This window comes from Typha angustifolia, chromosome 7, assembly GCF_048772165.1.
Source record: "Typha angustifolia cultivar Huaian chromosome 7, ASM4877216v1, whole genome shotgun sequence".
Classification (NCBI taxonomy): Eukaryota; Viridiplantae; Streptophyta; class Magnoliopsida; order Poales; family Typhaceae; genus Typha; species Typha angustifolia.
In genome coordinates, this window is record NC_133245.1 from 15,984,571 (window position 1) to 16,011,099 (window position 26,529).

At 36.1% G+C, this 26,529-nt stretch overlaps 3 protein-coding genes and 1 non-coding gene across 11 annotated transcripts; 2 read left to right on the top strand and 2 right to left on the bottom strand.

The window, feature by feature from the left end:
* Positions 1 to 508: 508 nt before the first annotated feature.
* Positions 509 to 4,862, bottom strand: LOC140761975 (uncharacterized). 8 transcript variants are annotated; one of them, XM_073099546.1, is made up of 4 exons: positions 4,402 to 4,862; positions 3,761 to 3,868; positions 2,457 to 2,803; positions 509 to 2,378 (listed from the first exon to the last, which is right to left on the bottom strand). In XM_073099546.1, the coding sequence occupies exons 2-4, from the start codon at positions 3,858 to 3,860 to the stop codon at positions 1,722 to 1,724; spliced, it is 1,104 nt and encodes a 367-aa protein (XP_072955647.1). In that variant the 5' UTR covers positions 3,861 to 3,868; positions 4,402 to 4,862; the 3' UTR covers positions 509 to 1,721. The 8 variants fall into 8 exon arrangements, with proteins under 8 accessions (XP_072955647.1, XP_072955645.1, XP_072955650.1 ...); XM_073099544.1 differs by having other exon boundaries at positions 2,457 to 2,824; positions 3,761 to 3,890; XM_073099549.1 differs by having other exon boundaries at positions 3,761 to 3,841; positions 4,402 to 4,861.
* A 1,107-nt stretch (positions 4,863 to 5,969) lies between these two features.
* On the top strand, positions 5,970 to 6,051 carry TRNAS-AGA (transfer RNA serine (anticodon AGA)). The gene has a single exon. It is a non-coding gene; the product is annotated as a tRNA-Ser (tRNA).
* Positions 6,052 to 7,460: 1,409 nt separating this feature from the next.
* Positions 7,461 to 18,111, bottom strand: LOC140762802 (uncharacterized). The gene is made up of 14 exons (XM_073100757.1): positions 17,843 to 18,111; positions 16,118 to 16,657; positions 14,804 to 15,967; positions 14,276 to 14,603; positions 13,254 to 13,509; positions 12,963 to 13,179; positions 12,437 to 12,528; positions 11,858 to 11,908; positions 8,959 to 9,108; positions 8,714 to 8,824; positions 8,451 to 8,567; positions 8,039 to 8,140; positions 7,885 to 7,929; positions 7,461 to 7,723 (listed from the first exon to the last, which is right to left on the bottom strand). Exons 1-14 carry the CDS (start codon positions 17,951 to 17,953, stop codon positions 7,648 to 7,650), a joined length of 3,360 nt encoding a protein of 1,119 aa, XP_072956858.1. The 5' UTR covers positions 17,954 to 18,111; the 3' UTR covers positions 7,461 to 7,647.
* Positions 18,112 to 20,211: 2,100 nt separating this feature from the next.
* LOC140762803 (uncharacterized) lies at positions 20,212 to 26,301 on the top strand. Its single transcript, XM_073100758.1, has 4 exons — positions 20,212 to 20,859; positions 21,770 to 21,994; positions 22,113 to 22,496; positions 25,499 to 26,301. The coding sequence occupies exons 1-4, from the start codon at positions 20,314 to 20,316 to the stop codon at positions 25,970 to 25,972; spliced, it is 1,629 nt and encodes a 542-aa protein (XP_072956859.1). The 5' UTR covers positions 20,212 to 20,313; the 3' UTR covers positions 25,973 to 26,301.
* The last annotated feature ends 228 nt before the right edge of the window (positions 26,302 to 26,529 follow it).

Below are 26,529 nucleotides of genomic sequence, written 5' to 3' on the forward strand. Positions count from 1 at the left end.
GGAACGTACACGGCTGCACTAAAGTTGGGTTTAAAGAAGGGTAATAAAGCGTAAAAGGATTCATGGCAGTTTAGAGCTCTCGCTAAATTATACCAAGAAGTTTGGACTTGGAGAGTATTTATCTTCGTAAACAGATATCATTTAGTTTATGCTGACTCAAAAGTAACTACTTTCCTATGGAAGTTGTACAAAGAGGATTCCTTTGGTCTGATCAATTACTAGGACAAAAGAAGACACTCGAGGATCTCATCAAAGGGATCCTTTGCGACCAAGGTATGTGATTTTTATATACAATTTAATTTTAATTATATATATATATTTTTAATTGGTAAATTTGGACAGTGATTAGATTCATATTTTATTATATTTGAAGATAAATATATATATATATATAGTCAAAGCACACACACACTTATATATATTCATATAAACAAATGTTGAGAATAAGATGTTCATTTAATTACTTTGTAGAAGTTAATAAACCCTTTGGTGTTAATTCATGATTGACTCTCTGAGAACAAAAAGCCTATTGTTGGAAATTGAAATCACACCTAACCTCTTCGAGAAAGACCACCAGATCGAGCCTCCACCTCTCTGCCTCTCTCTCTTCTCGACGAGATCTCCATGAACAGCAACACCGTAGTCGGCGTCAGAGGAATCGAGGGAGACGATTTGTCTCCAGTGGTCCGGTATGCGAACAGGGTGTTCACCGTCTTACTCTTTGCGTCCCTTTACATCCTCTTGAGGCGGCGGAAGGAGAAGTCTCTCCTCGCCTCCTCCCCCGCCGATATCGCCGCCGCCATCTCCATCGCCGCCTCCGTGATCTGGCTCTACCTCCTTCCCGTCTTCGGAATCGGCAGGATCGATAGAAACCGTAGATGAGATGGAATGAGTCCTGCGTGCTGTATCTTTTCAGGGAATTTTTGTAAAACATTTATCAAAATTTTAGACATATAATTTGCGTTTGAGACCTTTTTTTTTAAAAAAAAAAATCTTCTTCTTTAAGGAGCATCCCATTGTTTTGAAACTTAAAAATTGTGCTCTTTAAGATCTAATCTGAAACAAAAAGGGGCTAAATACCATTTCAATTTCTAAAAATTTAAGACCTTAATTTGAAGAGAGCAAGGAGTAATTTGTACAATATAAGTAGCAAAACCAAGTTGAAACAAGCGAATTTCCCTGTATTCACCTCATCCATATAATCTGAGCCAAAAATAACAAAGTATATAGACTCAAGCAGCTTACTTTCTAATCAGCACAAAGTTCTGAAACATCCATTAACTTCAACGACATTCTACCATCAGTTTACCACAACATTTGATCTCCTATTAGCATAAGTAGTGATCACCAAATCCTGTAGTTAGCACGAGGTCTTCAAACATGAAATAAGGCCATGGTGTTACATTTGAAATCATGATGTCTATGCATACCTTTATACAAATTCAACATCAAAAAGAAGTCTTTCATTACACATTCTCCACAAAGATATTGATATTCACAGTGGAAGTTCAGCAAAAAAGAAAGTCCTGAAATATAATTACATTGATGCATGATATCCCAATGACAAGAGAAACAATACTCTATTTCTCAAAAAAAAAAAGAGAGAGAAAATTAGCATGTCAATAAAGTACAATGAGAAGTTAAACAAACTTTTTTTTTTCAGTTGAAACTGTCTGGCGATCTGCTGTAGTTATGGCTACTAAATGAACCGCAAGTCATTGTCAAGAAAAGTCAATCTCCTCAGGAGGAGGGCAAGGAGCAGCAAGCGGATTATCAGAACGTAACTGCTGTAATGGTTGTATTGGTTGTTGATAAATGGAGTGCACCACAAGCTTCCGTTCTATCCAAGCATGTAGAACAGATCCTTTGAGGTGCATGAAGATGCACCTTTCATGCTTATCCCGGAAAGCCTCACAAGCAGCAAGAATAGCTTCTGATGATATGTTCCGCACTGTTCTCAATTTGGACATGCACTGCTCAACTGAATAGGGCTTTGACCTGTCAGAAACCTCATGGTTGAGGAGTTCTTTAGCAATCTCTTGTTGCCGTCTCCCAAGCTCCAAAAGCTCTTCCAAAGCTTTTGAAATAACAAAGGTCCTCCCGCCGAGACTCGAGCTAGAGATGTCATCAGATGCAGAAGCACCGTCATCATCTTTATTGCTTGCACCTGGAGCTGGTTTATCCCTTTCCTTCTCAGTAGATGCATTTTTCTCAGACAACTTAAGGGAAGAAGAGCTATCATCCTCATTGTCACTAACATCTAGTGCGTCTGCATCCACTTCTTCTTCATTAGATGTATCTCCATAGAATAATTTAAGGATTGCATAAGCAGGGAAAGGCTTGTCCCTGAACTTGGCATACTGTGGATTTGCCTGTACCTTTGTATGTAAGTACTAAAGGGATCTGTGAATCTAAACATAATAATGATATATTTCACTCATAAATTATATACTTACTGCTACTATGCGCTCCAAATTGGAGGGGTCGACAACTGTCGGCACATTTCTGTCTGGATCCCATTGGCATCCACTCATGGTAGCAAGATTGTGGTACAACTTGAACATGCCCTTTAAAACCTTCAGGCGATTCTGAAGATGACCCTTGTTGAGGTTCAACTTTGTTTTAGAATTGAAGTCGCCGACTATCCGGATCCACGCGCTCTTTGTAAATAGCCCCCCTATAAAATTTCCTTGCAAATACTCGTGCTTCAGTATTCGCAAGAAAGCTGCATCAAGGGCTCGCGTCCAATTAGCAGTTCGCACTCTCCTGCCTGATAGTCCAACAACTTTCTTCCTTGGCATGTCTGAAAGATTAATGTAAACACCTACAATAAGAATAATTAAATCAAATAATAAGAAAAGGTGTGTTTGAGACTTGAGAAGTCCATAGAAATGAAAATGTCTAAAAGAAACACAGAAATACATTGCCAGGTGTCAACATATAGAGAGACATGAGAATTGAATAGTCTGGCCAGCCTTTCTCCATCAAAGAAGTGCAAACAAAAATCGATAACACAAACCTTTTCACTTGCTTCATGTGCTTCAGTAGTTTGGGTAGGGGGCAAAAGATACAAAATTATGTGGAGGAAATGAAGCTACCAAAAGTAAGATATATTCTATTTTATTTCCATTGAAACTTGAAAGAATCATCGCTTCATTTCATTGGTAACAAATCTTGCTAACTACACCTAACATGAATAGGGATTCAAGATCCAGCAGTAACAAGGGTGACATCATTACCACATGAATTCTGGCCACAACAATTGCTAAGCAATATGCTCTAGCTTGCAACCTAATACCTAGAGAAACAACACCATTTCCACTTACCATCAAAGATTAAAAAAATAATAAAGACCACCACATTGAATTCTATAGGGTAACTAGAAAGATTAGAACAGCCTAATTCTAGAAACATGTACAGCTCCATATAACCTTGTCCCTGGATAATGTAGTTGAGAAATGTAGTTCTAGAATTCCAACTATACCTGTACATTTGTATTGTGCAGTTTTTCAAGCAGCTACTTATAGTTTGTAAATGGCATAACAAATGCAATCCTTGATATTAGCCAACAATGATACACTAATATGTGACCAATATATATATATATATATATATAGACTATTGTAAATGATGTTCATGTCCATCCTGGATATTTGGATAACGCAAGTGCACATATGGTGCAAAATATTACACATTACGAAAACTATATGACCAATCACATATATATTTGTGAAAGAAATGAAAAGAAAATGAACGGTACCTCTCTTCACCCAAACAATCTCTCTTATTCTCCTCCTTGCCTCTGCCTCTTCTCTTTTTCTTCTCTCTGCCTTTATTGCAGCTGATGCCTCAATCATCATAGAATGCCCTTTAATAATCCATTATGAGCACTAATTTGAAAATTAAGTGACAAAAAATGAAAGTAAACAAATGAAAATCTCAACCTCTCTAGCTCAGCCATGAATTTTGAAAATTCCAACAATGAATAAAGGGAATAGAAGAGGGAAAATACTACTTTATCTCCACTGTGTACAGGAGAAAAATTCATTCATCTTCTATTTAAGCTGAGGAGGCATCATTTGATCATTATTATTTCAGATAATACTTATATAATTGAGTGGAACACCGATCAGAGATAAAATAAGACATAATTATCTTCATGAAAGTCCAATCCTAGAGGGTTCATTAGCAACTAAAAAGTCTCTCCTCTCAGTTCCTCTCGACTATCACATAGACCTACTTCTCTCCGTTTCCCCTGCTCAAATTTCAATCTTAGTTCAAAAGATACTATCGGAACATCTCGTAATTATATCTCTTATCTTCTCTCTATTCTCTCGTCCAAACAGTGAAACGGAACAAAGAACTATTAAAAAAATTAGAGAAAAGAGAAGCAAGAAAAACCTTATCAGGGCTGGAAACTGTCGACACCGGAGCCCAATGCCGGAGCTGCCGCTGCTTCCGCTGAAATGCTCGTAATGAGCGACAATTCGAACGAACACGAATAAGATATTCACAGATTATCCTCTCCGAAGAGGAACAGAAAGGGATAGAAGGTGGATTACGGCTCCTCCCGGCGATAGGAGGCGGCCATGGGGGAAGACGAAGTGGATTAGGGCATCGGAATAAGGTAAAGGCGAAGAAGGAATGGTTTGTTGGAATAAAGTTATCGCACGGTCTATTCTTATGCTAACGTAAGATAAGGCCACTCCTTTCGTCCACCACTCCATCCCCGTGGGATTGTTATTCCAGGAACCGGATGCGCTATCCCTCCAATTCGCCTCGAGATTGGCTTATTCGTGGATAAGAAGGCTTTCCCATCGTTGGCCATTTCGTTGCGGAATAAGCCCAAATTCCACTTCAGAGGCGTTCACGAGTATACGGTTCTCTTGTTGTTTGCCTTACCGCCTCGTTTTTGAACCAGAACTTTGATATAACTTAGAAAAACGGATCCGGGCCGGATAATACGCCCAAACCCGGCCCAAATTTTAAGCCTGGTAGCTTTACTACGGCCCTTACCCCTACTGTAAAGCAAATTCTACTGCGGTTCCAGTTGGGCCTCAAGTTTTGAGTCGGAATTAGCTCATCGTAGAATGCGTACCGATGCATCATATAATAATATATTAATAATAATTAAATGAACTCTCACCGGAACAATCTTTTCTTCCTACAACCGAGCTCATGATCTGCTATTAGGTAATGTGTTCCACTCTATTATGGGTGATCAATTGGCCCAACCATCCCAGGCTCGACTTGAGCCCCAATAGGCGATGGGCGTCAAAGGCCAGGCTTTTGCCTGTCCGAAAGCCGAACCCGTGAGCCCGACTTGTGAGCCCAGCTCAGCTTCGCCCGGTCAACTCCTTTAAATTTTTTCTCAATCTTCCTTTCAACCATTCTTCCTCTACTCAGAATAAGAGTCATGCAAGTCAGCCTTGAAGACAATGAACAACAACAAACGTGGAGAAAGAAACCCCTTTGCTTCTCTGTCCATTGGCCAAACTCTACTAGCGTTTCCGCTTCTCCTCCCCAAGTTTCCTACTCCTCCATTTTCCAATCTTTAATGGCAGCAAGAAAGTTGGCTTCTTAGCTCGAAAAGGCTTCAACTTGTCGATCAAAGATGAGATACTCACTTCTCCATTTCGTCTCCATCCTCTTGTTCTACCCTCGCCCGATAAAGTCAAGGGGACATATATACTACTCTCTTTAGCTCTCTCTTGTCGTTGTCCTTCTCCTCTCTCGGTAGAGCACCCATTTGGAAAAACCAGGGAAGCCCAACACGCCAGTTAAGCTCGGCTTAAGCCCAGCCTGCTGTTTCACGCACTAGTGGGCTATAATAGGTTAGACTATTCGAGTGGGTCTGGTTGGCGAACAGAGTGCCCAACCGCTACATCCTATCATCATTTTCATTTAATTTTAATAATTAAATGAACTAGGAAAAAGTTAAATTCAAATTGTGAGCACAATTTCCACAAGTGGACGTGCCGGAGTGGTTATCGGGCATGACTAGAAATCATGTGGGCTCTGCCCGCGCAGGTTCGAATCCTGCCGTTCACGTTCGTTTTTCTTGTTCACTAGAATCCCTCAATTTTATCATATATAATATATTGCCTTGTCATCCATTCTTGTTCTTTTTACGTTCATTCTTCCTGCTAATGGCTATCAACAAGTCCACTGCTTCCCTTGCTATCATGGCGGCTTTGATAATCCTAGCTCTCCCGGCAACCGCCGGGTAGCTATGGAGGAAGCGGCCCGAGGAGCTGCATGATGCCGGCGAGCAACCCAGTGAACGTTAACGCTTGTGGGTGCAACGTGTTCAACTACAGGGGCGATGGATGGCACGGCACTATTCAACTTGCCGGAGTGCACCGGCTCCGCCGTGGTTCAGCTCCCACGGACAGCCTAGTTGCTGCACAAATTTTGGATGGCCTACTGACAATTTATCCGACGCAATGGAGCTAAATGAAAAGAAAAAAAAAGAAGAGCATATTAGGATCTGGCTGTGTTCTTGAGAGTTTGTTCTTTAGTTGTCTTCGTCTTTAATTTGATGTGTTTTGAGTGAGAAATGAAAATTTCAACGCTTCATGATGTAGAAGAGTAAAATATATTCGTCAATGAATATTTTGTTAAATTTCAACGCTTCATGATATATATTATAAATGGTGCAGGCATAGAGGAGTAAAATAGTAACTCTCTTATATTCCTCACATTCTCTTATCGTATTCATTCACCTCCAATGAGATTTGGTGCATAATCTATTATGTATTTTTTATATATATGTGAATTACATAAGTGGCCATTTGTTTAAATTTTATTATTTATTTATTTATTGGGATTTAAACTAATTAATCTAGTGATGAAGTAGAGCGTACTGTTAGTAATCTCCTGTGCTGAAAATGAGGTGGTTTTTTATTAGAAAAGGAAGAGTAAATGGAGTGGTTTCTCAGTGAAACAGAGCCTACGGGTTTAATATCAAGGAGGGCAAAGCATGAACGAAAGAAGAGTGTCCTACATGTCCTTAATCTCATAATCTTAATTCTAATAGTAAGAGTATCGTTATAAGTTATCATGGCATTTCTCCTTATTCTCCATAAAAGAATAAGAACGGCAAATAAGGTTATCTCTGTTATATATACTCTTTTATATATTCTGAACTGAAAATGTAATCCTCCATCAAATATTATTATGTGAAGAAAAGGAACGGGCCCGAGGAGACATAAATGGTGGCAACGAATCCAAAGCTATCGATCGATGTCGGGGCGTTGTTCGACTTGTCGGAGGTGCTCCGGCACGGCGGTTGCTCAGCTCAATGGACAGACTAGTGGCTGCACTAATTTTGGACGGCCAGTTTGTTTGTATGTTTGTTTGTTGTCTTCGTATTTATCCTAATGTGTTGTGAGAAATGAAAATTTCAAACCTTCATGATTATAGAAACATTAAACTGCAATTTGCAACAAAGAATTAGATTGAGCTCCAGATAGAGTCAAATGATATATAAACCCCTTTGCACAGTTTAGGCATACAAATAAAGAGTGTGTAAGTTGTAACGGAACTACCACGATAAAGTAGAGTTGCCCACTTGGTATATAAATCCTTTGTTAACAATACAATAGAGCAAATCGTTAATGAAGAGCCCCTTTTTTTTCTAACTAATCACTTGGAGGCTGACTCCCAAAACAATGAAGAAACAAATCTCATCAATTTAGGGATACCAAAATATCCAGATTTCCTGCAATGAAAGGAAATGTAGTTAGAAGCCTAATTGTGTTCATCCGACCTCCTGAGAGAGAAAGAAGGTGATAGGAATAGAAAGAAACAAAGGGAAAATAGACTTCCATGAAACTTCAGAAAAAAAAAATGAAAGCAGCAATAATTTTAGACAAGCCTAACTCCTCATTGTCGTTCGTTGTCTTCTTGCTTGGTTCGATGATTAGCCTGCCAAGAAAGAAATAGAAGATGTTCCGAAAATTCAGACAATGGACTCCCTATATAGGCTGAAATACATAAATAGCCAAATATACAAAAACTTCAAATAAAAACATACCCTTCATTTGGTACTGATATACTGTCTTCTTTCCGTTCTTTGAAAGAAGGTGCATGTCCTAATGATTCATCCTTCATCTTAGTACTAATTGGAGGCACCGAACTTAGAGAAATATCAAAACATTAAAAGCATTAGAATTCCATTCAAATCAGGAATCACGGTTAGCAAAGGTGCATTAAAAGTCCAGTCTTTGGATGTTCAGAAAATATTGGTTTAAGGTTTCATGTAAGACAGAATAATACTGGCCAAACTGATTGGAAGTTAAAGCCAGAAGTAGTTGTTCAAAGACAAAACCAACAACATTTCTAGCTCTGACCTTGGTTGCAGACCACTATCGGCTGAAACCGATCCATTTTGGCCGAAGCTTTAAACCAATTAGAATAGTAAAACATTAGAAAAGTTTCTCACATACCTCAGGCTTGCACTACCAGCACTCTTTCCCTTACTGAATGAAGAAGTTTTTTGTGAGAATTGATCTTTGATTTCATATGTGCAGAGCTTCTTAGACAAATCTGAAGCCTCTATGATACTACAAGAAAACAAAACAATCTGAAAATTAGATTAATTCAACTAAATTTCCTTGTCCAAAGCATATATGTTCTACTAAATGAAGTAAACTACACATACACAGATATATTATTTAATAAGTATGATAAATGAAGTACCAAACTTAACTCAGTTCTTGAAAAATCCTTGATGAAGCTACACAGCATTTTTTGTTCATGTTGCCTTTCAACCAAAGCAGCACCTTCACTGACGACGTCAATCTTAAGGGATTTCAACTTCCTAATATATCAACAAACAGCATGATACTTTAGCACTAATAAGGAAAAAAAAGGCATTAAAAGAGCTCATCCAAACATTGCATAGCTCTCAATATGCTGGAGAAATGAAAATCAAATAAATTTGTAATAGCTTACATCAGTGTCAGCTCAGAAGAACTAATGCTTTCTGAAAGATTCAGTAAGGACTTCTCCTTCGAATAACTTTCTCTAGGTTCACTTATGCGCATATTCTTCGGTCTATTGACATCTCTAGATATGTTACCAGACTCCATAGATACCTTATTACTGCAAGAACAAGAACCATACAAATTCCATGAGTAATGTCAAATTGTAAATAGCCAGACTGAAAGTACAAAAAAAAGTCATGAGATCACAATTAAGTAATGTGTCTGCTGTTTCTACTTGAATTTAAAAAGAGGAACAAGAGATTTAAAGGTAATCAACAGAAGGGCCACCCAGTGCCACATGACCCATACAATGTAGAGTTATCATGGTACAATGTGACCAAGCTCCTTGAACTGCCGGCAGGAGGAAAGAGAAGAAAGGGGATTGCAAAACATTACAGGAACTAGGGAGATGCCATATGGTACATAAAAACATGGGAAAAGGGTGCTGAAGCTCAACACAGCCAGTACATCTTTTATTTCTGACAACATTTCTTGGTCACCTTCAATTAGTTAATCCTTGCTAAAGCAGGTGGAGCCTTCTTCTACACTTTTATTAATTGCATTATGAATGAATTTTCCTGAGGAAACAAGAGGTTATTTTATTTCAAATTTTTTCCTCAAACTTAAATTGAAGCGTCAGCAATATCAGTCAATTTATCCAAAATGTCTAAGATAAAAATTTAGTTATTTGTATCTGATTTATCAAGTTGAGATAATTGATTAATCATTGGCACATCTGAAATTAGTGCAGCTAGAGTTAGCTGATTGATCATTGATCTCAGAATTTAGAATATTTAGTACTTATTTCTATTAAGCTGCATCACCATAATTATAGAATGTGGTTTACCAACACCTTGATGAAATTTATCGCCCCTTCCCTAGTGCCTCAACTGGAGTAAAATTGCAATGTTTGAGAGAAATTCCAAACATATTACTTTGACTGTAAATTTTACTTCACAGGTGGGACACAAGGAAACAGACATTTTTTATTATCCTATGATAAAAGGATAAAGATGATGAATTAATTCCAAGTAAGTTCAGAGGCATAAAAATAAAAACTTGATTATTAAACTATGAAGAATTTTCTATCAAGAAATAATTTAAAAGAATTTGTCTTTGATAACACCTAATATGTGCTGAATATTCTCATAACCAAGAAAATGGGAAAACAATTTCTTCTGAAGTAATAGCCATATGATATCAATAGCTACTTAAGTATTGCTTAACATTCATTGAATAATGGGGAAACATATTAACCCTAATCTCAGAGGAATCTTGCTGACAATTATAATTCAATAATTTATAGCAAGTATGGTTGTACCAACAGACACTTGCATGCCAATAGTGGCATGGCCACGTGCTGGTTATTATACCCATATGGAGTCTTTTTTATAAATTTTTTTTTATTTTCATCAATCATCATCAAATCAATTTTAGTCATATTTTAACAAATATGATATGACATGTAAAGCTATTTAACTTCTTTTTTTCATTAATCATCATTAATTAACTACTAGTCAAGCTGGATCTTCACGACTGGTTACTAGTCGAGTTAGATCATCTTTAAGATCAATTGATCCCTTAAAAGGCTTAGATAAAATTGATGGTGATGGAACTAGAGATGATAATAGTGATGATGATGATGATGGTGATGGTTATAATGGCTAGACTCAGTTTGGTAGCAGTGATGATGAAGATGAGATATGCATCACAGCTACACAACCTTCTTAGAAATATATTATGTCTACAAAGGAGAAAAGTTTTATAGATGCCACCCAAGATCAAGACCACGGGACCTGACCTAGACAACCACAAGGCAGAATTTATCAGAGATAAAAGAAAGAAAATGGATCATCTCAAGCTCAATATGATTACAACCAATTGAGCAAAAGACTTGAATCTGCAGATAGCTGAACAGGATAATATGAGTTCATCATCATTATCATCATATCAATCACAAGTACCAAAGCCACAACACCCTTTTTATACTCTATATCCACAATCTGCATATGCTTATAGTGTGCCTGTGTGGGTGCCGGTTGTTTCGGTGCATGTTTACTATCCATATCATACCATATGAAGACTGTAAAATTTCTCTTTTTATGAAAACTATATGAGACGTTACAAACTTACAACGAGCAATATTATTAGTGGATGAGTTTTAAAGATTGACAATATTTAATGCAATATTCTCGTGTTATTCTTGTACTAGCAAATAAAGTATTTGATCTTATTCGTCATTCTACATTCAACTAGATATTAGCTTTAGTTATTGAACCATTATCAATTAATATTATGTGTTTAATGATATTATAGACTATTTAATTATATTATGGAGTGTTTAATCATTAATATTAGTTTTAATGAATGTATTCAATTATATTATGTGTTGGATAATATTTATATTTAATTGTTACTTTATCTTTAATAACAAAAGTCATTTACAAAAATAATCTGAAGACAAAACACTAATGTAGGTTTTAATACATATATTTAAACTAAAAACTAAAAGTTGACATTTTGAATACCCAAAAACATCTCTAAATATTCTAAAAAATTTATTAAAAATATTATAAAAGCGTATCGAACCGATGGTGGCATGGCACAACAGGACCATTGTTGATTCACAGTAAATGTCGATTTTAGTCTAACGCTATTCAATGACATCCTCAAATACTTCCGATTCTTTCAATGTTAAGTGGACTGTGTTAATGCTTCCCCTGATTTCTACTAATAAGAATCTTGACATTTGAGTATCAATCATGATTTACTCTCATCTTCCCTTAGATCCAAAGAATAAAAAAAGAATTCTTATTCTTGCATGTTATCTAGAATAGAGGGTGACATAGGTTTGAAGTGCCACTTACCCTTTCACATTCCACTTCTGGTTCTGAGTCTTCCAATTTTCTGAAGTTTTACTGTCTCAGTGAAACATAAATAATACATTGTTAGTTTTATCTTATAGAAAAATTAATACATGAAAGACATGCCAAGTTCCGATCAGGGGATAATCAACTGAAACGTAGATAAACACAAATATTACATTACTGCAGATAAAACTGAAAAATATACCACTTTCTAATGATGATTGCTGTAATTCCTGAATCCCATGGGCTGCAGATTAAATATGAACTGACTAGCTGAGCACCTCTTTACATCATTGCAATGTAAAAGAGATAATTAATTGAATATTTGCAATCTATTACACTTCCAAAGCAACAAAAGAGCCAACTTTTAGGGTATGCATTCAGCAAAACATTAACTATTTACACTCAAAAAATAGTTATAGACTGGTAGGTTTCCTAGTTGGGAGTAACCTCCACTGTTTTCCCGCTATTTTCTTCCCAGTATATAACTCTGATAACTACAAATATTCTAACAATGTAAAAAAAATGAAAACACTTCTGTGAAAAGACATAAGTTATGATGCCTCAAGATATGGTTACCTTATTTCGGGTTCTGAATCTTTAAAACTTTTCCCAGAACGAAGAAGAATAGACTGGTTGGAGGTTTCAATAGCATTGTAACTTCCAGAAAGCTTCAAGGAAACAAGAAGCAAATCAGGAATTTTGTGCGTTTAATACACTGTAAATTGGAAGGATCTATTAGTTGAAAAAAAGTACTGATCAGTTATCAAGAGCACTAGTGACATGATAAATAGTTCAGAACTCATTTAATTTAGGCGTATGATAAATTTAACAGAAGTCTACCTAGAGGGACAAGATGAACTGCTTAACATAACACCAAAAATTAGTAAGTTGTTAAAGTAGTAACCAATGCCTTAAGATAGTTTGTCTTTAATATATTGAGTTATATTTCCTCATAATAATGTAGGAAAGGTCTTTCTTATCATCCAATGCCTCAAAGCTACAATGTAACCAACACCTCAAAGATGATTGTTATATTTTGAATGTGAGGAACCGGGAAACTTTAGCAAATGAAAGAGAGAGACTTAACAAAAGGCAGACGTACATTTTTCCCTCCTTTCCCAATACGTGAGGAACTTAATTTTGCCATACATTTGACTTGGCCCAATTTGCTGCAGCAGTTTCTGATCGCAGCAGCAACGGTCTTGTCCTCATTTGCACGAAAGAAGCATTGACGATCTTTTGCATCTTGAACTAACTGTTCCCAAATAGAAGAACTTTTACCTAACGTTGCCCCATTTCCGATAATCCAAAGGCAATACCTGCAACAAAAGAGCGATATCATCATCGACAGTGTACGAGAAAGTACTACCATTAGATAAGTAATGAAAGGTACCTTGCTCTGGTCAAAGCCACATTTGTGCGCTGAACATTAGCAAGGAAACCAATCGATCCATTACTGTTGGATCTCACAGTTGATAAAATGATAATATCTTCCTCACTACCCTGAAACCCATCAACAGAATTCACCTTCACAGAGACCACTGGATTCATGTTGTATGTCTTCCCCAGTTTTTCTTGAATTGCTAGAACTTGAGCAGTGTATGGGCATATAATACCAACACTAACTCTATTATTCATTCTAAAACAGGCTAGTTGGTAAAGGAAAATAATTAGCATTAAATATGCACCTTAGACCTCAAGGAAATAAGAAATGCATAGAGAAATAAATACTGGAATATTTGTGGACTAGAGGTGGTGATTTAGTAGAATCGTACACATTTGTGACTCATTCCTTATATGACTCTTGTGTTCAGAAGAATAACAGAACGTTCATAGAGTAATATCTTTGAAATTCAGAAAATAGAATATCAGATTCATATGAAATTTACAGGTGAATAATTACATGTAATGGAGCTCAATATTACGACAACCAGCATATGTTACTGACTAAATAGTGAATACAAATTTGTAAAGCAAGTAGCTCTTAAATATGAATTTTATAACCAGCATATGTTACTGATTAAATATTGGATACAAATAAGTAAAACAAGTAGTTTTTAGAAAAAGATCTTATAGGATTACAGTATATCATTTGCCAGACATTTAGGCAGTACCCTACATGCTTGCAGCAGACACAATTAACATAACAAACTTATTGAAAAAACTGGTGGTGCGCAATGATCTTTTTTTTTGTCTCATAATTGATTATTTGGGAAAAATATTTATCAGAGTTAAATAAAGGTCGCTAATTTAAGATAAAACCTAACCAATAGTTCCGGATCAAGATTCATTTGTAAAAACATTTACTAAATTTAACAAATGCAAAATTATACACATAATGGATTGCAAATACTAACTATATCAAACTTCATATACTAATTACTAAATAGGCAACCAAAGAATTATAAAATTCACCTTCTCGCAACCTATTCAATATTTGCAAGATGACAGCTACTTCGACCGTATTTTTTTTGCTATGACCAAGGTGATCAGACTCCTCCTTTCCAGATTCAATATCTATAAATGAGTAGTGGCTATACATTGGACCTGAAAGATACTCCCTTGCATGTTCCTTGTGCATGACATTTGGAGCATCTAAAATTTGGTTGTGATAAAATCTGGCATTGGGAAAGATGCTTATCGAAGGATGCATCCTGTACTGCATATTGAGCAGGTGCTTTTTATGTCCCAGTGAACTCAACCTTTCAAATAAGCTCCTACCAAATAATGCATTGTCGGAAACCTACAGAAAAGAAAAGTATTACATAGAGGAAACCAAATATAATGATACCAAATAGAAAACGAAAGGAAGTTTAGGGTACAGATCAATTCAGCAGTATGTAAACAGAGTTCATGTCAAGGGAGTGCGAGCGAGTATCTGGTCTTTTTAAAAAGAGAGATACATAATATGATATGATAAGAAATGGATAATTTAAACTAGACCTTGCTTTTCACCATTGCAGGCAATTGGCACTCATCACCAATAAGAACAGCACTTTTTAAGCAAGAAAGCTGTAAGGGAATCAATGATTCACATTCTTTCAACTGGCCAGCCTCATCAATGACTAGCAACTCCAGTGGTTTGCCCTTCTTCACCTTGTACAACTTGGACGAGCTACAAGCAGTACAGAAAAGGAGGGACGCATTGCTCAAACAGAATAAAGAGATTTGATATTCGGAAGAATTTAAAGGAAGACTCATGTGTCCTTTCAGAATCTTTAAGACTCTACAACTGTCAGATCTAATTCTGCACATAATCGATTTTGTTTTGCAATCATCACTGCAACTTGTCGAGCTGTCAAACTTTGTGGAATCGTTTCCTTCATCTGTTGATGTAAAAACATCCTCTATGTAATTCTTAACATCCTTCTGGAGCTGAATTTTGAATTTTTTTAGCAAATCAAGAAGCAAAACAATGTTTCTGGAGATCAGTTCTGAAATACAAGATTTTGGAACATGAAGTAGGATATCGTTGAAGCATTTACTCAACTCCATATAGATAGTATCATATCTTTTCCTCGCAAAAACCAAGAAAGTTATTTTTTCGGTCTCCAAGGCATCATTATCAGTATTTTCATTTTCCAAATATAGATGATACCAAGAGGGACATTCCTCAAAAAATTCAATCATTGAGATCAAGTGATGTTTCCATCCAGTCCTGGGCGAAAAACATTTTATAAGCCTCTTAACACGAAAATCCAAAAATATATCCTGGAGCTCATTGCCAATGCCCATTCGTTCTTTGTTACCAAAAATTAGCACATCCCCGAGACAATTTCCATCTGCGGGAAGCTCTTTGATTAATTTCAGGAGACGTGAAGCAACCTGTTTGACAGCAGTATTTGTAGGTGCACATGTAAGTGTTCTGCATTTGACTTCTCTCATTAACCACAACAATGCACCGATTGTTTTTGTTTTTCCTGTGCCAGGTGGTCCCCATATAAGGTTAATTGAGTTTCTGTCCTTGCGTTGCTTTGCTGAAATGCAACTCCTGATGGCATCTTCCTGAGACTTGTTTAAATTTAATGCAGACAGCTTGCTCCAAAAATTACTGTCATTTATGCTATCAACTTTTGCAAGACAAGAAGTATCGCAAACTCCATTTACCTGGCAGGAAAGAATAAACTAACTAGAGATCCATTTACTCCAAGTAAATACAAACAGGAAAAACATATCTAATAAGAGGACCGAACTGGTGATTAGAAAATAATAGATAATAGAGCCATTGCCAAATTACACATTAAAGAATTTACATACCGATGAATTGTTGATCGCCTCATTTACAAGGCCCAGATTTCTTTGGGTTGCCATTTTATAATCCAGAGATTCCCATATACGATTGTATGTCGTTATATTCATCAAATAAGCAGCAAAAAGTGAGTCATTCTTTTTGCTATATTCAACGACATCTATTTTGCAGGATGCCTTGATGTCATAAATGCTTGATGGCTCATCTCCCGATCCACCACAAGTGACCATGGCAATACGATATGATCGTTTATTCTGAGTGAGATCAGATACGAGATTTGGCCTCACATCTGACAGAAGAAAAATATCACCATTCTTCGGAATGTAAGTTCCACTTTCACTAATTGATGTAGTATCTGCATCTTGAAGAACAATACGATATGCAAAGCAATCTGATCCTTTTAGGTCGGAAATTGATACTACTTTTGCAAATGGCGCGAGTGCTTCCAAACCGGAAGAAAGATCGGCACGTACTTCCTCAATCAACGGGGAAGTAAACGATGCAAAGTAGGTCTTTGCAGAATCAAATGTAGTAGGTATCTTCAGCACCTGTACATTTCAATTTCTTCTAAATTAGTATAGATAGGAAGAGGAAGAGATTATAATGAAGCCATAAGGAAATCAGATTGAAATTTCTAACAAGATACGAGTTGTTGGAAAAAGAAAACATAATTAGAAAATGTACGAAGTTTATCCGAACTTAACATCAGAGAAATTAATTCATACTTTCAATAGGCGGTTTGAATATATACATTAGAACATCAGTAAAGAAAGGGAAAGAGAAGAGAATGGCGGATAAGAATCTCGCCCTTCTCTTCTCGCTTTCTTCTTTTTCTCCCGGTCGATCCGGTAGGAGAGGGGTTTATATAAAATCATATCGTATTGCCCAACTTTTTTTTTTTCATTAACATTTTTTACTTTGTTCTCAAACTCAAATAAGTATTTTTATAAATTACACCCTATTCAGACTCCTTATTTTTTCTTATAATTCTCATTTTAACACTCTAATATTATTTTGACTAACTAATATCAAATTATTAAAATAAGCTCACTATTCCCTCTTATTTTTCACATCTCTTCTCCCCTTCTTCCTACTTTTTTTTTATTTGAAAAAAATAAATAAAGAAGACATGAGTAAATTCAATTATTTATGTATTATTTTATATATTATAATAGAGTATTATTTTTTTTAATACCCTCTAAGTTAACGTACAGTGTTAAATAAAAATTATTAGGAAAAATAGGGTCCAGATATAAAAGCCCATATATAATGCTGTAGGACGCAAATCGTAAATTTCTGAAAATACCGGGTGGTGGATGCAAATTTGAAATTTCCCATTTCGGAATCCGGCCAAGTAGAATGGGGACGTCATTTTTGTGGGCTAGCGAGAGAACACGCCGCCCGTTTCACATCAACGAGGTGTTCTAAAAAACAAGATTTTTCTTCTTTTTTTTATCAAATCTTCGATTATATTATTCGGCGCCATACGTAAACATAGAGGAACAAGAATCTGGCCCTGTTTGACGTCAGGGTTCGAAGCAGTTAATCCCCACCCAGGCCAAAACATACCGTTACTAATTAATCTTATCACTCCTTACAATATCCCTACGATCAACGTATGAAGTACAAGTCTGTTCACAGATATAAATTTATTGGTCAAAATAAGATCGATATATATATATATATATAGAGAGAGAGAGAGAGAGAGAGAGAGAGAGAGAGAGAGAGAGGACCTTGTCTTTGAACAGATCCTCGTTTAATATATCTTTGAAGGACCAAGAGAAGACGAGGTCGACAAGGTAATCTTTTTTCTCTCTTCTCCTTGCGTTATTTTCTCTTGCCATATCGATGCCCTCCTATGGAGTTGATATCGTCCGATGCTCTCACCGCATCCAGTTATTTATACGACCAGAAGCAAGACTTAGCGGAGTAAACAAAGCCGAAACCTTTTAGGAAAGTATGGGAAAACGAATAATGAGATCTCCTCTTCTCTCCGGTTCCTCTTTCCTGTTTCCTCTCCTCCAGTTTATCAACGATTCTAAGCAAGACTTAGGGGAGTCATAAAGGGGAAGTCTTTTGGAGACAACAAAAGAAAAGTATAGGCGGCCACCCACCACCCCCTACGAATGCATTACTTTAAACTGTTTTTATTATTATAAGTATTACTTCAAATTGACTCAGGAGCAAGTTGCCCCTTGCGTCGACAAAGATTCTGCCACGTGTATTCGTATGCGTGGCTGCAGCGACTGATGATCCGGTTGGACAGGAGACGGGAGGTGGATGGACTTCACTAATCAACTATACGGGAGGTGAAAGGACTTCACTGATCAACTATGGTTGTTATGTAACTTTAGAGATTATAGTTTGAACTCCACCTCTAAATAATATTATGGAGAAGTTATTCGGAGATTGTAATTTGAACATCACCGTCTCATTGGGGAAAAATAGCTTCGGTGCTCGAATATTAATACATAGAGGAGACGAATGATTGAGTTTAATTGTAAAACGACAATAAAATCCCAGCCAGCAATGATAACTTGATACCATAATTTCACCTTTAAACCAATTTAAATTTAATTTAATCCTATCTAGGTTTCAAACGGTTATTTTCGTCAAAAAATTAGTGTTGCAACGATTTCTCGCAGCCAATTGTGCTAAAATTTGTACAAAAAAGAAGATAAATAGCTCTTTTAGATTTTAGTTAATATCTTCTAGTTGTTTTTCAACATTTTCTAAAAAATGAGACATTGAACAAATTACGCTTTGTACAAGAAACTTTTTGTTTTCTTCGTCTAAAAGTAAAATATTGATAAATTCAGCATTTTATTTAATAGCCATAATAAAACGATGATAATAGAACCACTTTTATATGAAGTTTGAAATGCGGTTTATTTTAGTAAATAAAATTTGATACAATACTAATCTAGTCAAAAATTCATACTGTGATAAAAAGACTCATAGAAGGCCGCTCGATAGAACTGATCATTGGGCTTAAGCTCGAGATGAGCCTCATGTGCGAGGCCTTTGCATGCCATGGGCTAGGCCATGCCCACTTCATTCCACTATGTTGCTTGTAGCTTAATATCTCATGAACTAATGGGTGATAATAAGTTATAAATATTCTAGCCTAACTTAAACTCGACCTGACCTTACTAATTAGTGATCGGGCTATAAACAAATACTTGATAATAACTTTGAATTAGTTAATGATTAAAATCATGATTAGTTTATCAACATTTGCAAATTTTAGTATTTGATCTGGCATAAAATAATCATTGTTTTTGGATAAGAAAATGATGCTGTCTATTTTCTACATCAATTACTATACTGCCCTATGAGATGTATTACTTTCTAAAATATATTTAATATAACTAAACAAATAATATTAATATATACAATATAAGTAGTAAATATCATATGATAACATAAAAAATTGTTTTCACAACTGTTATCATGAAATATACTTTATATAATAATATTTTGCGCTGAAAAATATTTAAGAGGTTATTTTGGTACAGGATTATTATTCTTGATTTATTTTTATAATAAATAAGATATCATACTTATTATTTTATAAGGATATATTTGTTATTCTGAATAGTGAGAGCAGTAAATCTGTAGCTCTTATCACACTTTTATTATTTAAGAAAAGCTTAATTCCTGAATAAATACCCTTATACACTAACCAAAACCAAATGCTACTACATTTTATTTCTATATACTTGTGTCCAAATTTATTTTATTTTTTGTACTTTAAAATTTTTAAATTAGTTCCTATATTTATAATTAAAATAAGATCGTTAGTTTTTTTATTAAATTTAATTAAGTATCATGACTATTTTAACAATTTTACTGTATTATATTAAAATTTTTGTATCTTCTATAACAAATATGATAGAGATATTTTAGTTATTTTGATATTAATATATTATTCACTTAGATTTATAAAAAAATTAATAATTTTATTTTCGTTATAAGTACAGGGAGTGATATAAAATTGTTTGAATTATAGGGTGTAAAATAATTTTTGATATTAACTTTTATTTTTTTTCATACATATGCTAAATCTCTATCATGTTGTTTCTAGCGCTTCATCCCTAATTTCGCGTATAATTCCCGCCCTCCCCTATAAAATCACAGTCCAAAGACCTCAAAAACCCAACAAAACCCTTTCTTCTCTCTCCCTCCACTCCCAAATCCGCCCATGTCGTCCTTCCCTTCTTCTTCCCCTCACGATGTAGTCAAGAATCGATGGCTAGGGTTTCTGATCTGGCAATCCATCGCCTCCACCTCCATCTACCTCCTCTCCTCCTTCCTCCTTCTCCACCGCCACCCTTCCTCTCTCCTCTCCCTCCTCTCCTTCATTTCGTTCCACCTCTCTCTCGTTCTCCTCTCCCTCTCCCTCTTTCTCCTCTCCTCGCCCCATCCGGAGCCCTCCGCTTCACTCCCCGAGCTCACCGCCGCCTTCCTCAAAGTTTCACTCCGATCCCTCATCGGCGGCTTCTCGAATCCGTCATTCGCGGCCGATTCGCGCCTGCGAGTGCGGAGGGCGTTGGCGTCTGGCCTCTTCTTGGTCATCTGCGGCGTCTCGGGGTTTCTCTCGGTGGGGGCGGTGTGTGGGGACTCGTCGGAGCTCGTGGATGGGATAGGGCTGGTGGGATTGGGACTGAAAGGGGCGGTTTTTGGATTGGTGTTTGGGACCCATTATCTTTATAGGAAGAGATGGGTCTTGAAGTTTCCGATCGTTCAGGTAAGTGAAACGAAAAGCTTACCTTTTTGTTGCTTTCATTGCTCGAGGACATTTCGATTTAGATTCTGGATAGTAGAAGGTAGGTTTTATGAGAAATTGTTGCTTATTAGATTATGCGAAGTAGAAAAGCGACTGAATCACATAATACCATGAAGGATGAGGTGTTTCTTATCGTTGTATATTCTGATAGTCACATTGCTGTGAAAAGGAAGCACTTCTTATTTGTGAAATCCAAATTTTGCTGTAAAAGCAATTTTTGACAGGAAGAAGTTTTGGTAAAATATTTGATAGCTTAGAGGATGACTGACTAAGAGAATTGGTTAAGTGCAAATTTCAGCTGCAAATATTTACTGTATTAAATTATTTATGGTTGGATTTAGTGTGATTAGGATATTAATGTTGTGTGCTTTGATAAATTTGTTCAACTCTTGCTAGTAGCTTAAAACTGTAAGGACTCTCATATGGATTGTCCATCTATATTAAGAGTACTGACCTTTATATCTTTATTTTATTTTTAAATTTTTTGTCTCTCTTATCCCAGTGTCCAATTTATCTTACTTTCTATGATGTTAAAGAAAAACGTGAACTCGTCGGATAGTTTTCTTGTAGGTCAAAATTTTCTTCCACAGCAAATATGCTAATCCAGTACTCATGGTTCTTTGTTCTTTGTAGACATGCTTTTCTTCACGTAATAATATTTGTTTAAAGTTTGAACTTTGATGAAGAAAAGGGAGAATCTTTGTAAGAAAAGTTGTCCATTAGTTCAGATTTATTTGATCATATAGTGAGATTTTACTACTTTTTGTTCAGCTGGGGATGCGTATACTTGTTGTATTTTCTGCATTTTTCTCATCAAACATGTGTAAGTTCAGAGTATTTATCATTTTCTTTTAACTGGTTGTGTCTGCAGCGTCCTCTTTTCTACAGCTTTAAAATGGGGCTTCCATCGTCGTCCAAAAGAGCTCTGAAGATGTCAGTCCAGGCTTTTGTCTACTCCTTCTTGTTAATGATGTTTCTTCCAGAGCAATTCAAGAACAAGAGAACATTAGGAAGACATATTATTCAGCAATTTAAATTTTTTATTGGGATGTATACTGTTTCTCTCTGTTGGGAAATATGTCATCACTTACTGCAGGTTGGTTTCTCCTTTTTTCCTGCTGTTTTGTATATCATCAGCTCCAATTTCCCATTGTATGGTTTAATTTGTACTTTGTACTTGTGGCTTGATACTTGTTTATGTAATGATTTTCTAGGTGGTACATACAAGGAGGAGCATTTTTGCACCACCACAGGGATCAGCTGCTGCAGAAACAAATCCTAGCGAAATTCTCCTTGAGACCTTAGAACAAAGCACTCCAAAATCTCTTCTCCAGTACCTTGCGTACCTAGATTTATGTATGGTTTCTGAGAGCAACATGGAACCCTGGCGACGAGCTGCTTTTTTTGAGGAAACTGGTGAAACTTACAGAAGAGTAATTAATGTTTGCTTGAGGCCTCTCGAACAGTTTGCCTCAAAGATTGCTGAGGGTTTGGAAGGATTTTCTGGTGATAAGTCAGATTTCTTGGCCCAGCAATTAAGTCCACCTATGGATATTCAAGTTCAGTCAAGGCTTTTTGAAGCCTTTAATGATTTTCAGGTACTAGGCCTAATATCATTATACTAATAATTTATGCCATCTTCATTTTCTCTTGTTGTTGCCTAATCTGAACTTCTTTGCATGTATTTTAATGGTTGAATAGGTAAAGCTCTTTCTTTGATTAATATACTAGTGATAATTTTTTTTTATTCCAGTAATCATCCTTACACAAGTTTTGTTCAGTTATGAACCGGTTGACTGGCCCTATTTGAATTACTAAGTCAACAAGAGTGTGGAATCATGTTTTCATTATTTAGATTATTGAATATGCTTGCGGACATGAGCGCCTGCTTTGCATACACATATTTACGTAAGTACTAAACATCTGTGCATTTCTAATGTTGGCATGAAAAGAGGTACTGCCTTCAGTGTATTTTCATGCACTGTGAAGACAAAGAATTTGGGTTTCTCCAACTAAACAACAAGCTAATTAACCTTAATTTCTCCACCAGCTCCTGGCCTGCTAGGATCCTCATGTCAGGAGCAAACATTTGGTATCATACTCTTGGTTGGTTATTTTCACTGGCTTTTTCATCTTCCACTTGGATACTCTATTGTCATATATGCTTGGTTGTGACAAAGCCATACCTACTATTTCTTATGGTGTCATTTTATCTGGCTCGCTTCCATCTGTCCTGTCATTGCTCTCTTCTTCTCTGATATACATAATAACTTTTCATCGAAGTAGTCGGGACCAATTTGCAACATTGGAGTCCATTGACTTTCTTCAGATACAAGTTGGCTTCAACTAAAGAATTTGTGAGTTAGTTTTGTTGTAGAAACTCCCAAATAATCTTGCCTTTGTCCATATGAGACACATCTGTTTTTGCTGCCCTATTGCTAATACCAATCTTTGTCCTTATGGGCTATATTGTTTTTGCTTCCCTATTTCAACTTGCTATCTTGACTCCCTTTAATTGCAAAATCAAGGTGTATCTGATCTTTTGGTTGTGTAAACTTGTAACCTTTTTAGTTTACTATCTTTACTGTAATATCAAGTAGAAGGCCTGAATCAAATTTGCCTGCACTCTGTGGGACAAGTTACAATTTTCTTTCCTCTTTTTATTAGTTTCCTTTCATCTAAATGTTTCTCAACATTTTACGCTATCTAATAGATGGTTGGATCATACTCTTGTAAATATCAACTTCCACTGTGAGTTGACTTCCCGATTATGAAAGTGGATCTGTTATCTCAAAAGATACACAAGTAGTCATGAAGTATGTTAATTTTGTGGCACTACAGCTGCATTAATTCAATTGATGAATGTTGGATTAATTTATTTGATGAATCAGATGATTTATCTATGAATGGAATGCCAGCATGAGACTGAAAGCTGGTCCTTTACTGGATTTCTGTTATATTTTTCCCATCACTATGTGCATCAATATGATTAGACACATAGTCGTGAATAAGCTGTTTCTAGAATATTTGCTTGTTATACCTTTCATATTGTTATTTGTCATTTCGTGCTGACTGTCTCTACCCATCTTGATGATTAGTCAGTCTAAGTAGATATCAATATACTTTGAGGTATACATTTTTTGTTAGTTGTAGCAACATCTATCTTTAATCAAGATTTCTCAATAAGACAAGTATGAGGGAGTAAACCTATGGTCCCATAGTTACAGAGGCCAGTAAAGGGCAAATCAGTTTGAAAGACATGGTGAATGGGAAGTTTTCCTTGAGGTTGTCTACTTAAGTACATTTGTTAACTTGATGTTCGGAAAGATACTCATAGTGAAGTTTTTAGCTGCTTCTTCGAATTTGCTATTATATTATATGCACTGTCATCTTATTAGCTGTCAGAAGTTTAAAAATCTTTTAGTTTTTAGGTTTGTATTCATCTTCAATATAGCCAGCTTTTATTGTTAGCCAGGTGAGGGAGATCTTTTATGCCGAATATTTACAACTTTTAATAGTTGGCTGGCTTTTAGTTATCTGGGTATCTACAGTTATATTTATAGTGCTTGTACTTTGTAGTTACTATATGATTGTTTAAGCGACAGTTAGATGTGAAGGTGAATTCCTGAAAATTTGCTAGTTCTCGTGCCAAAACTCGCTAGGAAAAAGTAAGGATGGCTCTTCATATTATCTTGGAAAAAGAGATGGGATGACTGTACCTACCATTGCAGGGTCTGTAAAGGCAGTGACTGCACTGATATTGTTAAGTAGAGTGGAATGAGTGGTGGCTTTTTATACACTGTAAATAGTAACTGAAGTACTGGTTCTGGTTGTCTATCATTATAGGCAGAGGATATGCTGCACCAACCCTAAAGTTGTATTCTCTCCTTTTCCTCCCTGATTAATACTACCTTGGCCGAAATTTGGAGGTTTCAGAACTTTCTGCCCTCAGTCATTTTTATCTTCCAACTCTTGGTTGTAGTTTCGTGGACATGCAGGTCTTATCTGGAAGAACCTCTGTTGGAAATGTATAGGAGCCGGATGCACATTGGACATGTTAGATGATCTTACACAATTTTCAACTTAGAGAGTTGAACTCTTCAATGATAGTCCGACCTGTCTTCCGCCACTAGGCCCACTACTACACCTCTAAACATCTATCAAACAATTCATGAAATGAAAGAGTGGATCAACAACAATGAGTATTTAGTAAAAGCAAAATAGTTGTCCAATACAAATGAAAGATTTAATTAAAGGATGGCTCAAGTGATCAGGTCCTAAACTGAACATTCAGTTCAATGCAGTGAAAGATCAGCTTCTTCTTATTCTTGTTCTTTTTTCCCTTTTCGGGAAAACATACCACATACTTTTTTCTTTAATATCCTTATGACAACTGGAAGAATTATCTGATAGCTAAGTTGTCAAATGTGTCAGACAATACCTAAAGTTCATTGGTATGACAATCAGCTGAAGTGGGATAAGAACATCTGAACATTACATGTTTTTCTTTTGTGAGAACCATTAAAGTTCAATTTCCTTGATTACTGCTATACATTAATCCTCTCTGCATTGTTAATGTTTTTCTTTGCTCTATTCACAGTTATATGCATGGTGTGCAAGGATTCTAGCAGCATTGACTTCACGCTCACACTGGGAGGATCGGTATGGAATTGCTCAGCTAACTGGTTGCAATGTTGCTGTAGTTTCAACATTGTTGTCCTCCCTACTAGCGGTTGAGGCTTGTTTAGGGAAGAGGACCAACCCACAGTCTGCACACTTGCTTGGTCCTGCAAGTATCAAATGGGCTACTCTTAGCACTGGGAGAAAAGATAATGTTGCTGCAATCACTAGTAAAAAGAGAGGAGTTATACTGCACAGTAAAGCTTATGCAATGGCTGATGTTCTTAGAACATCAATTTATCAAATAGTTTCAGCTTTCCAAGCTGATATGCAGGCAAATGCAAAAGCATCAACCTTGGAGAAGAATTGGATTGGTGAAGGAAAGCCTTTGTTTGGTACACGTGCCATCCTTGTACAGAAGCTGTGTCTTTTTCTTGAGTATCATGCAGTTTGATTTTGATTTTTGATTTTTCCTTTTGATGAATTACTGTTTCGAATCTCAGCACAAGTGAAGCAAATTTGGCATAGAGTGGTTCCTATTATTGATGAAGGAATGAAAGTGTAAGCACTCATCCTTAAAATTGGGGAGAACATAATGTAACAGGTTTTTTGTTCTATTCCAGTTTCTTCGGATATTGACTGTATATTTGGAAGAACAAGAGAGCAAGAAAGTTAATGTTCATTAACCGAGATATGGGCCTTGTCAGGTGTTGTGGGCTCTGATCATTATTATTATTTTGTTTACTTTTATAAATTTGGAGTTGATTAAATTTCTTTGTCGCATTCATGTGTTATCTTATCTGTATATCTTCACGGATTTGTTTATCTTGGGTCAGTTGGGTATTGAAGTCTAGGCATCATGCCTAGATGCTTCTGCCTCGTACCCCTGCATTTCCTCAATAATATATACTGGTATGGTTCTTTTCTTTTAATCTAAACAACACACTTCTTTCATATCAGTTCTTAAATCTAATTAATAGCATGAGGTTTATATACACTACAAATTCTCGT

Bases quoted from the DNA above. Each gene is read 5' to 3' on its own strand.
- LOC140762802 (XM_073100757.1), bottom strand. From the start codon at position 17,953: ATGGCAAGAGAAAATAACGCAAGGAGAAGAGAGAAAAAAGATTACCTT. The intron at 8,141-8,450 runs GTATGTGAGAAA...TATTTCTCTAAG, and splicing joins GCTGGTAGTGCAAGCCTGAG to TTCGGTGCCTCCAATTAGTA. The intron at 7,724-7,884 runs GTTAGGCTTGTC...CTTTCATTGCAG, and splicing joins ACAACGAACGACAATGAGGA to GAAATCTGGATATTTTGGTA.
- LOC140762803 (XM_073100758.1), top strand. From the start codon at position 20,314: ATGTCGTCCTTCCCTTCTTCTTCCCCTCACGATGTAGTCAAGAATCGA. The intron at 20,860-21,769 runs GTAAGTGAAACG...TTGTGTCTGCAG, and splicing joins TGAAGTTTCCGATCGTTCAG to CGTCCTCTTTTCTACAGCTT. The intron at 21,995-22,112 runs GTTGGTTTCTCC...ATGATTTTCTAG, and splicing joins TATGTCATCACTTACTGCAG to GTGGTACATACAAGGAGGAG.
- LOC140761975 (XM_073099544.1), bottom strand. From the start codon at position 3,860: ATGATGATTGAGGCATCAGCTGCAATAAAGGCAGAGAGAAGAAAAAGA. The intron at 2,825-3,760 runs GTACCGTTCATT...TTCTTATTGTAG, and splicing joins GATTGTTTGGGTGAAGAGAG to GTGTTTACATTAATCTTTCA. The intron at 2,379-2,456 runs GTAAGTATATAA...TTACATACAAAG, and splicing joins ATTTGGAGCGCATAGTAGCA to GTACAGGCAAATCCACAGTA.